This window comes from Mizuhopecten yessoensis, unplaced genomic scaffold, assembly GCF_002113885.1.
Source record: "Mizuhopecten yessoensis strain PY_sf001 unplaced genomic scaffold, ASM211388v2 scaffold4401, whole genome shotgun sequence".
Taxonomy (NCBI): Eukaryota; Metazoa; Mollusca; class Bivalvia; order Pectinida; family Pectinidae; genus Mizuhopecten; species Mizuhopecten yessoensis.
The window spans coordinates 311,179-325,883 of NW_018405528.1; the positions used below are offsets into that span (position 1 = coordinate 311,179).

General features: G+C 35.9%; 1 protein-coding gene across 4 annotated transcripts in view; it reads right to left on the reverse strand.

Annotated features, from left to right (window-relative positions):
• LOC110448947 (histone acetyltransferase KAT6B-like) overlaps positions 1-14,705 on the reverse strand; it is a 43,192-nt gene that overhangs the window by 9,558 nt on the left and 18,929 nt on the right. For 3 of the 4 annotated variants that reach the window (XM_021495465.1, XM_021495467.1, XM_021495464.1), the window contains exons 10-16: positions 13,018-13,178; positions 10,098-10,170; positions 7,095-7,325; positions 5,217-5,457; positions 4,779-4,863; positions 3,165-3,324; positions 1,405-1,773 (exon numbers count right to left, since the gene is read on the reverse strand). In XM_021495465.1, the coding sequence (XP_021351140.1) occupies positions 1,405-1,773; positions 3,165-3,324; positions 4,779-4,863; positions 5,217-5,457; positions 7,095-7,325; positions 10,098-10,170; positions 13,018-13,178 (1,320 nt within the window). The remainder of the gene's footprint in view (positions 1-1,404; positions 1,774-3,164; positions 3,325-4,778; positions 4,864-5,216; positions 5,458-7,094; positions 7,326-10,097; positions 10,171-13,017; positions 13,179-14,705) is intronic. The other variant, XM_021495466.1, reaches the window with a different exon arrangement.

Here is a 14,705-nt window from a genome sequence, read left to right on the forward strand (position 1 = left end):
GGTAGACACCTGTCCAAATTCATGTTAAATATGTATGGTGGGTCACCACCTTTAATGCAAGAGGCCCAAGGGCCTTAGCGGTCACCCGAGTTATATCATAGGTACTGGTAGCTTTATTTTATTGTTTATTGTGATGTGGAAATCAGCATGTAAACTAAGTGAAATACAATCTTGTCATGTCATCAAAGGATAAGAATTTTAAAATATTGGTAAATATTCCCTTTGGGGCCCCACCCTGGCCCCAGGGGTTGGGGTAGGAATCCCAATTTTAAACTGTAGTAGCCTCATCTACCAAGGATGATTCTGATTAAGTTTGAAAAAAATCCATCCACTGGTTCTTGAGAAAGTGAAGATGTAAAAAGTTTACGCACAACAGACGATGACGATGGACAGAAAGCGATTAGAATAGGTCACTTGAGCAAAGTTCAGGTGACCTAAAAATTAAAGAGCAGGGGGGCTTTTAGCACATCGGAGAGTGCACAAGTATATTTGATAGTAAAGACAATTTCCCACTTTTTGCCCATCCCTCTGAACCCAGAGGTGAGGTGGTTCAGGATCTTACTTTTTTATGTGATCTAATTGCCATCCAATCATATTCATTTCAACCAAGTTTGAATTATTCCCTGCTGAAAATGGACAAAAAATAGCCAAAAGTGTAATTTGCTTATCTAAATTAATGTAAACATTACTCCCTCCCTATGGGAAAACAAATAACCCAGGGCTAATGAAATTTACAATTGAGATAAAGCACCCAAGGGCCTTTTTTGTCTATTAAGAGCATTTGATTTTTTTTACACCTAAGTGTGGAAAAGATTTTTTGGAATTTTTCCTGACTTCAACCATGCCCCTTCGTCACCAGGGGTGACCATTAGCCAGGATCTTACTTTCTCATACCCTCAAATTGCTATCCCATCATATTTACCCCAACCGTGTTTGAAATATTTCTTGCTGAAAATGGACAAAATATAGCCAAGGTGTTATTTCTCATTATAAACTACGGTAAACTTTATCCCCTTTCCCTGAGAGAAAGGATGATCCGGGGATAATGAAATCAACAATCAGTTAAAGCACCTCGGGACCTTTCCATCTTTTTGAAGAATATTCGATTTTTGTAAATTTAAGTTTGGAGAAAGATGATTTCTCAAATAGTGATAAACTTTGCCTTTGGGGCCCTGCCCTTGCCCCTTGGGTAGGGACAGGAACCTCAATTTTACAATTTGATATCCTTTGTCACCCAGGATGGTTCTTACTAAGTTTGAAAGAAATCCAGTTGGAGAGTGACCAACCCATATGACATGTATACAGCTGGTAACAGGAAGAAAAACAAAGCTTTGATGCAATTTGGCATTTTACTACACCTACCCTTCTCTTGGGTGCGGGACTATCATTGTTTACTACACCTACCCTTCTCTTAGGTGCGGGACTATCATCATTAGGGCTATCGTCTTTCCGTTTCAGTTTATTATCCTTTTTGTCCACTGTCTGCTCAATTAAATTTTCTACACTTTCATCTTGGGAGGTCTCATCTTCCTTTTTAGGGGAACGTTGCGGCGACGATTCACGGCTAGAAAACGGAGTTCCACCTTCTGGTATCTTCACTGGATTGTCTATACTTTTACGGGGGGAGAGCTCCATTCTCCTGGGACTAATTTCTAACTTGTATGGCGAATCTCTCTTTTTCGGCGATGAGGTTTCACATTTTTTGGGACTAACAGATTGCATCCACTCTCGGTCTTCAGCAATGGTGTTCACCATTTTGGACATCTCTCGTAACTGTAAAATAATTAAGGTTTCATTTTAGATTATGTTGGTGTTTCCAATGATATTTATATATTAATTAGATATTTAATGTTTTGTTGCCTATCAGTAGCTGGTATATATTACTAGGGCTGGAACGGGTAATCAAGTATTCGGTTGCAGTTCGGTTGCGAGTACTATCCAGTTAGCAAATCTACGTACCCCAAAACCATCCCAAAATGTAGGTCAATATTTATCGATTTTCCTGGTCAGAAATGTTGCTCCTGACTGCCGTTTGACAGACCTTGAAAACACTCATGATCAGTATACTTGCTATACCATTGAGTGCATGTATAAAATAAACTTTGAATGTAAACATCACATAACATCTACTGACATTCTGTTGAATCATGTAACTTATCATTTAGCAGCAGCTATCGTCTATGTTCCGACCTGAAGTGAAGCACAGAAATATGTGCACACAGCGTTGACAACACACGAGTGTAAAGTGAAACTAGCAACATTTCCTAGAGGGAGGCTTGCAATATGTAGCCAATTCAAAAAGATTTTGAGAATTTGCAAGGTTTTACAACAGTATTTTCACGGCATAAGTATTTATTTATCTTTATTAATAATGCATTAAGTGAATGAAGTAATCATAATTTTATCTAAATAAAGGGCCATTGTTGGCTGTATTTCATGGCACAAGAAACATAGTTATCCGGTTTGGTTCAGATAAGCATACACAGTTATCCGACTGGCATTATTTCTAACTGTTGCATCCCTTTATATTACACAGACATTTGACAGGCAAAACAGAGCAGGGAATCAAGTAATAAAGTTAAGAACTTTAATATATTACTATTCATACATTGGCCGCACTTTCTGTTGTTGTCATGAGCCTAAAGTCTGAAGAAATCTTCTGCATTGATAGAAAGCTTGTTCATTTTCCACCCCCAATTAAATACATAATAAAGACATTCTTCATGAACATATTATTTTATATTATTTATAGTGTATCCAACAAAACTCAATCCAGAGATCATCTTTCTCCACAACCACTATGTGGGACAGAATCATCTTTCTCCAACAACCACTATGTGGGACAGAATCATCTTTCTCCAACAACCACTATGTGGGACAGAATCATCTTTCTCCACAACCACTATGTAGGACAGAATCATCTTTCTCCAACATCCACTATGTTGGACAGAATCATCTTTCTCCAACATCCACTATGCATAGAAATATCTTTTTTTTTTTTCATCTGGGGTGGGTTAGATATTTTACTGAAATAACTTTTAGTGTATTTGAATCACTGCAAAACAGCTTAACATGGTGTTTAATTGTAAAATTGTGAACACAATAACTATACTAGCTATATGATGAACGATCAGCTCCAGATAGACACCGCAGACTGGTCTTACCTCTGTCTCAGCACGGCGCTCCTCCTCATTGATGCAGTGACTAGATATGAGGGGTGTCCAGCGCAGACTATCTGGGTCAAGCTCTATTCGCTGATGACGCTTAGTCTCCAGGCGTTCCATATGGTCATTGACCAACTGCTTGTTGACTGCTATCACAATTCTACAAAACAACAGAGATAGCATTACAGACATACATAACTTAACTTGGCAATAATGCTGTCCGACTGCAATAACCATATACAAATCAAATTTTTAAGCTTTCTATGATACCAATTTTAAATCATAACCTGAAAATGAATAAGACCCTTTTAAATTACATGCAATAATCTTCTGACCATTTTGAGATCTATGATATTAGGTCACACTGATGACATACCATCTATCTATAATGCTATTAAGAATCTTATATCTTTTGAAATAAGGCAGGAGGTCAACTGACAAAGGATTTTGGCCACGATTTTTCATAATTTCATATTTTACGCTCATTTGATGCAATGATACTTGTAGTGACCGAAACCCCGCCTCTCTTGGTACTCAGATGATAGACATCCCAGGTGACGCCCCATCTATATCAGCCTAGTGAATATGCATATTTTGAACTGGTACGAGGTCACGTGATATGTGACATCACAGTGGCACAACTTATACGATGTCCTGTTCATTACGTGTACCCATTCTGACATGTCCCCCTTTACATATCAATATATTATCTGCAAAACAGTGTAAGTAATGACAGCAATCAATATATGTTGAATGGGTAAAATCATCAATCGACAAATAAAGACATATATATTCTCCGAAAAAGAACTTGTACATTCAAGTCTGAATCACGGAAATGTAATTCCGTGTCTGCATCAACTACATTCAATATATACATTACTTTTTAGTTGAGAGATAGTCATACAGTTTACACACCTAAATATCTTACCTGTGAATTAAAAGGTATGTTAATTCCTGTAGTTCTTAGTTACCACTTTATACTATAGCCAAAGGGCATTTACGATACCTCCCTGTGAATTAGCAGGTGAACTAACTACCTCTAGAGGTTTAACCTGTGAATGTCATGGCTAAAGGGCATTTATAACCAATCCTCTAACTGACACAAGCAGTATGGTGTACTGACACGTTTCTTTTTGTCAACAGCGTTTGAAGAAAAAATGCTGTTGAAAGTATTAGGATAAATTTCAACAGCGTTTATATGTATTATATATATGACCACTTACTTGTGGCTTAGTGAGCCACCATGTTATAAGCTAGGAGTTCACACTTACTTGCTGTCTTTGTGAGACACCATGTTATAAGCTAGGAGTTCACACTTACTTGCTGTCATTGTGAGCCACCATGTTATAAGCTAGGAGTTCACACTTACTGGCTGTCTTTGTGAGACACCATGTTATAAGCTAGGAGTTCACACTTACTGGCTGTCTTAGTGAGCCACCATGTTATAAGCTAGGAGTTCACACTTACTTGCTGTCTTTGTGAGCCACCATGTTATTAGCTAGGAGTTCACACTTACTTGTTGTCATTGTGAGACACCATGTTATAAGCTAGGAGTTCACACTTACTAGCTGTCTTTGTGAGACACCATGTTATAAGCTAGGAGTTCACACTTACTTGCTGTCTTTGTGAGCCACCATGTTAAGCTGATGCAAGGTTTGCCCAACGTCGTGAGGACACACGCCTGTCGTCCGGCTAATAGCTGCAACACACAACAGATATGTCAACATTTGCATTCCTTATTTATGAAAAATAGCCATTAGTGAATTCTGATGAATTCAGCCACTACAAGTTTCCAGCTAAAAGTTGTGAAATTCACAGCAAGTATATCAACATACAGCTCAACAAAAATACTCGACATCCAATTACACGTTTTTACATCACAGGACAAAACTTTTTGATATCAGCATATCTGAATAACTCAAAAGTTCCGAAATATAACAAACAATCTCCAACAAATTTTAAGTATGAAAAGAGATTTTTTCATTAACAGTTAACTCACACTTGCCGGTTAAAACATTGATTTTTGACAGAAGCATTCAGAGAGACACTTACATTTAATTGAGACTTTAGCGTCTCGATACTTGTGAAGGTATTCCAGAATAATGCTCTTCCAGTAGGCCTGGTAGCTGACTCTCCCAAGGTCAGAGAGGGGCTTCTCAGGGGAGCCAGGCTGTCCCTCAATCCTCGACAACAAATAACTAAAGTCAATGAGGAACCTGCCGAAGCCCTTGCGTTGGTACTGGGGCATTGTCATTATACACGACACATTGTATTTCTGTTGACAATGTTTCTCCTAAAAGAGAGATATTATACTTTATCACACAATGTATTCTGTTCTCGTGATACTTTTTAACTTTTATCTTAAATATTATACTTTATAACACAATACACTTCATCGTGGGAAATATAAATGGTCTCAATGTTTTGAGTAGCAAAATCCTCAACATAACACATGAAATGGAACTTCATTCATTCACACCTAAAGACACTAACAAACTTTTCCAATTCAAAGATTGGAACAGTTCATAATGAAATTTCAGGGGGGAATGAGTTAAGGAATAAATTTTAAGCTGTATAAGAGAATAACATCTAATTTTAATCAATTAGTAATTAATTATTAATCATGAAATGCCAACCGATTCCCAACAACCATTATGACCCACCAATGATTTTAGTTTACACATGAAAAAACATCCAATTCAAAAGGCCCAGAGGGCCTGTATCACTCACTTAGAATATTTAAGCAATCTTGAGAAATGTTCTCAATAAAAGGAATTTTGCAATATTTGCACATATTGAGCGTCCTTTGCTGAACAATGTTTCAGACTAAATTAATGAGAACACTTAATCTGTCCTGAACAGGGATACCTCTAGGGAGCCCGAACCTCCATTTATACAACGTCGAGTCCTCTTGGTCAAAGTATACTTAATGCTAAATTTCCTCAAATAGGTCAAGGTCATTTCTTTGATGGTACTCTCCATTGTTAGGCAGAAGTTGTTTAACGACTTTTACACGTTTGATCCCTGTGACCTTAAAAGTAGGTCAAGGTCATTAACTGGAGAAAAGTTGGTACTTTTTTATTCCAGCATGCTACTAGTCAAATATCATCACCCAGGGTCTCTGGCTATTCAGAAGGAGTTGTTTAAAGGTTTTTACATATTTGATGCATGTGACCATGAAAGTAGGTCAAGGTCATTTATTTGAGGAAAGTTAATAGAACCACACCACAGCATGTTATTGGCCGAGTATCTTAATAGTTATTCAGAAGTCATTCAAACGTTAAACATATTAGACCCCTGTGACCTTCAACAAAGATCAAGGTCATCAATTTGAGGAAACTCCACAGAACTACATCCAAGGTACCAACTGGCCACATATCCTCACCCATGGCTTCCTGATTATTCAGAAAAAGTTGTTAAAAAGATTTTTTAAATATTTGACCACTGTGGCCATGAAAGTAGATCAAGGTAATTTATTGGAGAATATTTCATAGCACTTTGTCCCAGGTACCCTACAGGCAAATATCATTACTCCAGGTCTCTTGGCTATTCAGAAGAGGTTTAAAAGTTATTTTTACATATATTTGACACCTGTGACTTTGGAATTAGGTCAGTCATTTATTTGGAAAAAACTTTATAGCACTCCATGCAAGGTATCTAATGGCCAAATATTACTACTCTAGGTCTCTTGGTTATTCAAAAGGAGTTGTTTAAATGGTTTTAACACATTTTGACCCTTAAGCTTGTGAACTTGAAAGTAGGGTAAGATAATTTATTTGAGTAAATTTTATAGCACTCCATATCAAGAACATATAATGCAAAATATTGAGGTCTAGAAAAAGAAGACGGACAACACACCCTACACCATACCCCAAGCTCACAGGCACTTTGTGAGCTAAAAACGAAATTTTCCCTTAAGTAGCAGCTTACCTTAGAAAAGTAGCCGATGACATGACAGCCAAGCTCATCGTTGGTGGTAACAACATAAAAGAGAAAGGGCTCAACATCATAGTAAAGAGTCTTATGGTCGAGGAAGAGTTTGGCGAGAAGGCACAGATTTTGACAGTAGATCTTACTGGCATTACCATCAACCTCAAACACAGATATTCCATCCTTACGGTAAATCTCGTTGGCAGGTGGATGGTGCAGGTCACATTTGTTCTGCAAAGCAAAGGTCAATTGGCACAACATGTCAACAAGAGTTTGGTTTTGCAGTTAAAAATTATCATATATTCAAAAGAACAAATCTTTTTCAGATATCTTCACTAGTGTAATTTATATAATTTTTTAACAGAAAATATATAATTTTTTAACAGAAAAATTAAGAATTTACTGATTATTAAAATTCGTAAAACAACAAAATATTGCCATTGACCTGCGAAAAAAAGCTTTCATGACATTTGATTGAAGACACATGGAAGACACCAATGTAATGATATTTTATATTACCAGTACAGATGTAACTTTTTTCCCCATCTGCTGGGAAAATATGATCGCATTATACATATTTTGCTTACTATACAAGCAGAATTCACAGGTAAAAGGTGATAAACAAAGCCTAACAATTATGGTCTGAAAATTTCAGTTTCTCCTAAAAGAATTCTCAAAAACCATTTCTCCCCATTTTTGTAGGTAGAGAAAAAAGGCATTGCCAGTTAAATTACACTGTGTCATGTATACAGTAACTATATAACATAGACCTGGTAACCAGTTACATTACACTGTGTCATGTATACAGTAACTATATAACATAGACCTGGTAACCAGTTACATTACACTGTGTCATGTATACAGTAACTATATAACATAGACCTGGTAACCAGTTACATTACACTGTGTCATGTATACAGTAACTATATAACATAGACCTGGTAACCAGTTACATTACACTGTGTCATGTATACAGTAACTATATAACATAGACCTGGTAACCAGTTACATTACACTGTGTCATGTATACAGTAACTATATAACATAGACCTGGTAACCAGTTACATTACACTGTGTCATGTATACAGTAACTATATAACATAGACCTGGTAACCAGTTACATTACACTGTGTCATGTATACAGTAACTATATAACATAGACCTGGTAACCAGTTACATTACACTGTGTCATGTATACAGTAACTATATAACATAGACCTGGTAACCAGTTACATTACACTGTGTCATGTATACAGTAACTATATAACATAGACCTGGTAACCAGTTACATTACACTGTGTCATGTATACAGTAACTATATAACATAGACCTGGTAACCAGTTACATTACACTGTGTCATGTATACAGTAACTATATAACATAGACCTGGTAACCAGTTACATTACACTGTGTCATGTATACAGTAACTATATAACATAGACCTGGTAACCAGTTACATTACACTGTGTCATGTATACAGTAACTATATAACATAGACCTGGTAACCAGTTACATTACACTGTGTCATGTATACAGTAACTATATAACATAGACCTGGTAACCAGTTACATTACACTGTGTCATGTATACAGTAACTATATAACATAGACCTGGTAACCAGTTACATTACACTGTGTCATGTATACAGTAACTATATAACATAGACCTGGTAACCAGTTACATTACACTGTGTCATGTATACAGTAACTATATAACATAGACCTGGTAACCAGTTACATTACACTGTGTCATGTATACAGTAACTATATAACATAGACCTGGTAACCAGTTACATTACACTGTGTCATGTATACAGTAACTATATAACATAGACCTGGTAACCAGTTACATTACACTGTGTCATGTATACAGTAACTATATAACATAGACCTGGTAACCAGTTACATTACACTGTGTCATGTATACAGTAACTATATAACATAGACCTGGTAACCAGTTACATTACACTGTGTCATGTATACAGTAACTATATAACATAGACCTGGTAACCAGTTACATTACACTGTGTCATGTATACAGTAACTATATAACATAGACCTGGTAACCAGTTACATTACACTGTGTCATGTATACAGTAACTATATAACATAGACCTGGTAACCAGTTACATTACACTGTGTCATGTATACAGTAACTATATAACATAGACCTGGTAACCAGTTACATTACACTGTGTCATGTATACAGTAACTATATAACATAGACCTGGTAACCAGTTACATTACACTGTGTCATGTATACAGTAACTATATAACATAGACCTGGTAACCAGTTACATTACACTGTGTCATGTATACAGTAACTATATAACATAGACCTGGTAACCAGTTACATTACACTGTGTCATGTATACAGTAACTATATAACATAGACCTGGTAACCAGTTACATTACACTGTGTCATGTATACAGTAACTATATAACATAGACCTGGTAACCAGTTACATTACACTGTGTCATGTATACAGTAACTATATAACATAGACCTGGTAACCAGTTTCATGTATACAGTAACTATATAACATAGACCTTGTAAACAGTTATAGTGAAATAGGGGGAAACAAATATTTCGAAAACAATCCTATTGTCATTGGCTTTTCTATATGCACATTTACACCTGAAACGGTGTTGTTATTCTCACACACAAAAAATCCGTAACTTTGTATTGGTATGTTTATGACAGACTATTTTTTTACGTTGATCACTTTTGTGTGGACACATATGTTCCCAACTGCTTGGGAATGAGAAAATCTGTTCTCAAGTTCTTCTCATACTGACAACCAATGATAATGAATTGATCGTGCTACCGGTAGGTGGTATAAAGTAGTATATAGATGATAAATGCACTGATCAAACAGCTGTAGAGACATGGTAGTGCAGTTGTTACCAGATTTTACAACAGAGGAAATAATAGGTATGATCAATCACAACATTGTTGTTGTTAGAAATGCTCACAGCATCTCTTATAAACAACATGGTTTACCATATGTCGTTGGAGGATATTTCTGCTCTTCATGTACTTTAGACAGTATTCACAGATGTACAGCCTCGGCAGCCTACAAGCACACAACAACCACCACATTTTACATCATATCTGTTGAATTTCTTATCACAAAAGCATATTTTACCTCATACATTTTGGAAATAGTTCAACTCATTCACCCCTGACATTTTATAATGAACTATTCCAACCTTGGAATTGGAAGGGTTCAAATGTGTCTTCAGGGGTGAATGAGTTAACAGAACAAAAACTAAAGCAATTGTGACCTATGTACCAAAATAACATCTCTTTTGCTTGTAAATATATATTAGATTAAAAAATAAGAGAAAAACGTTTCTATGTTTCCATTTATAAATATAAAATGTTAAATCAGCCTAATCTTGATACCTTCAATGACAAGGTCAAAACCGATTGCAACCCTGATCAAAGTACTAACCACTGGGTTGTACATGCAGTATATGTGCAAGAACAGTTTATAAAATGTTCAATGTTTGAAACCTTGTGAAATCCTGTAAACCAACATTGCAAGATATTTCCACATAATACTAGATTTAACTGTTAAGCCTGGGCTTCACCAATACCCCTGCTCCTCCCATATCTGTTCCTGTGTAAATAATGTTAGGTACTTGAGATAAGGTAAAGCAGTTGGACGTTGACCTCATGAACCTACTTTCGATACACCACACTGTGACCACTTGACCTTTACTATAAGTCTAGACATCCATACTTAAAATAGTAGCCAAAATACCTTCCACCGACCTATGCCTATGATGTTATCATGTATTATAAACCTGTAGCCATATTGAGATTGAATTAAACCAATTTTATTACTCAACATCTTCCTTGATTATAAAGTACATACACACCCAAGTCTGAAGTCAAAACCTGAAATAGTAGTCAAGAAAGGTTTTAGAAATCAGCATTACACTGTTTTTATACTTGAGGTTAAGGTAAAAGGTGTTAAGGACCTCATTGTCTCCCCATGATGTACCTATGTACAAAGTCTTATACACGCAAACCATTATTTTAGTACTTCAGACCAATGTCAAAGGTCAAACTAGTGAAAGATATACCCCCCACTTCATCTTAACTACACATTCAAACTTTGAAAGGGGTAAAACAATTGAATTACAAATCCTTTCCTTCATGCACATTTACATATGGTGTAATTCCACTGTGCCAAATAACAACAAAAAGTATTAAAGGAGGAGTTGCACTTACAACCAGAAATTTTAAGTGTCAAGGACCATAACTCATAGATAGTTGACTCAAAAATTTCTTTCTTCCTTCAAATTAACTTTTGATGGCTTTCAATGTGTCGAGATACAAAAGAATCCAGGACCATTTAAGGAGGAGTGGCACTTACAAGGTTCATGATCAGACAGATGGACAGGGCGATACCTATTCCCACCCACCCCAGCCCCTAACATCATTTGCAGGGGTATAATAAAGGTAAATCTCACCTAATTTTACAATTAACACACTGCCTTCCTGTGATGAACCTATATATAAAGTTTGATGTCCTGTCATAATACAATAGGAGAGATATGCTCCAGAAAACCCTCACCGAAGTACTTGAGATCAAGGTCAACAGTCAATTTGCAGTCACCTTTTCCTTGTTTTAGGTTGTGACACACTATACAGCTTCCTTCCCATTATATACCTCTATACCAAGGCCGAGACAAACGGGGATAAAATCAATTGGAATTCTTTAATACATACAAATTAAATGCTAAGTAAAATGCAGTCATTTTCATTAATTTCATACTAATTAAATCAGTGCAAAATATACATAAGTGCAAAATATACATTAGCTATTTATATATTAGCAAAGAATGCAATGTATTGCAGCAGCATTACCAACAAAGATGACACTAAAGAGCTGTAACACACACAATTCCAATGGTGCAGTAGATTATGATAAAATTTAAGCACAGTTTCATATGTACAGTATTATAATTTATTTCATATCACAATATTTCCAAAGCACAAAATATGTGAATTTCAGTATAGTACTTTAATTCATATAAGTGCACAGTTTCTAGGAAAGGTTTTGAACAATCTAATTAAAATTATATCTTCACATCGCTCCCGTTTACTGATATGTCGCATTGAAGATCTAACAACATCCCGTAGAGGGTCATGTTCAGGCGACCTTTGCATTAACCAATCAGATGAGAGCTCACGCATTTCTGTAAGTGATGATGTAATGATTTCGGAACACACTTGCTATGATAAAAGACCGAGAGGTGTCAAATGAGCATCGAAAATGGCGGCGCCCATGACACCACGCCGTGTCTATCTACAAGACAACGTTTGTACAATTTGTGGATTTTGCTTTGAAATAAGAGAGACTTCCTCTTCTGGTGATGTTGTCGTTAAAAAGTTTAACAACCTGAAACTAAAATTAACCAATGACAGGCTTCGCAATATTCAAACTATCACTGGACCAGACGAAAAAGTGGATTTTGGGCTACGAGGTGTCTGCATTAAATGCCACAGGTCCTACTTTCTGATTGGTTGAATGAAAGAGTTATGTCGCGTTTTGATTGGCTTGTTATAAATGCGATAATGCATTCATGTTGACCTCTGACGTGACCCTCTATGGGATGTTGTTAGATCTTCAACGCGACATATCAGTAAACGGGAGCGATGTGAAGATATAATTTTAATTAGATTGGGTTTTGAATTGTTTAGTGTAAAATTATCTAAAACTGGTCATATAAAAAAAACACAAAAAAAACCCTTCAAACCAATTCTTAAACAAACAATTCTGATCTCTATGACATGACTTCGAAACACTACAAGTTGTGACTATTGGTCATTACACAAGGACACCTCCAATCCATATGGTATAGACGAAACATGGAGTTGGTCAACAGAAGACAGATAGGGCACTTACCTGGCATACTCCTGTGGATATGGTGACGAGTACCATGTTTGTATTTCGTACTTTCCAAACTCAATGCAGGGTGGGAAGCGGCTCTGAACTGGCGTAGGGGCAGGGGCTTCACACAGCTCACTACTGCAGTTGCTTGCCGCATCCTGTAAATCAATATCATACTGTAACCCAAAAAAATTGGGATTAATGAGATGTTCAAATTGACAAACATGGCACTTAACAAATTAAATGTGATGTGACGACAGCAGTTAAAATTCAGGACTAAACATTTAAATAGGGTGCAAGGTGCAAGGAGTAATAAAATAATTATGGAACCAAACAATGCATGGCAGTAAATAAAAGGTCAGAACCACGCTAAATAACATATAATACTCAAATGACAATATATGAGGCTAATGCTAATGATGGGATCATGCATGTTCCATAAAAAAACTGATTAAATAAAGTATAAAATCCAGACACAGGTGTGCTATATAACAAGATAAACTATAAAAGCAATATCATAAATCTCTGTCACCAGAAAAAGAAAAAAAATCGATGATTGAAGAATTCTGTCAAAAGATTTATGACAAATCACTACGTGTCATTATTTTCTTAATGGTTTTCTTTCAAATCAAACAACCAATTCATGTTGGCTCTGTAAATTAAGTTACGATGAGTTCATGATACTGCTGTATAAATGATAAATCGGCATGCATTGTGGCAAGATGACTATAATACAAGGATAAAACTACCTATCTACATTCAAAATATTTATAACACAAGCTGCTTGTGGGAAACAAAGCTAAGACAGAGAAAATCATCCTCGCTATGTCTAGTAAATTTGTATGTAAAATTGGTGAGCAATGTTACATATCACTGATGATATGGATCCATTTAGAAAAGGCTGAAACCTTGTATAAGGTTAATTTAAAATGAATTATATATATATATATAAGTTCTTTTCCCAAAAATGAGGATTATTTTATCCATCTTTTTCAATTCTATCTTAACTGATAAGAAAACACATTCCAAATATTTATCTTATGGCATTAAGGTGTGAAATACTATAAACAGAAGATTAGTCTAGCATCGCTGTTATGAAAAAGCAAAGGCCAATTATCTCCCTTTATATTCTGTGTCAGGACTGTTAATTCTGCATTACTTGTGTCATACATACTGAACAGCACAAGGTTAAATATACACCACCAATCAAACTGAACACATCAAATAAGTTGTCACTTGTGTCATATGATTTATTTACATAATCTTTAAAATCATGTTTAGACATTATCCAAGGTTTCTACTTTAATATTTCGCCATCCAGTTTCTGAATTTTTCACTACTGGTAACTTATTTTATGAGTTCTGGTTTGGTGATATACACAAAAATGGCATTATGAAAAACATTGAAGCTCTACCACACAATGTTCTGAGTAACAATCCAGACGTATCAGCTAGATATTAAGGTCTTCTACCGTCACAGCAGTCACAAGCCGCCCCCTTCTAACACTGAACCAAAAATCTATCACATATACAGGTAAAACACAACTAACACATTTACAAACAGCCTAAAACTGAACTTCCACAGATTCACAAACATTCAAACAGCATTCTTAGATTTGGTTTGTTTGTGTTTTACGTCCTATCAAAAGCCATGGTCATTTAAGGACTGCCAGGTTCGGATGGTTGAGGAAAGCAGAGTACCCG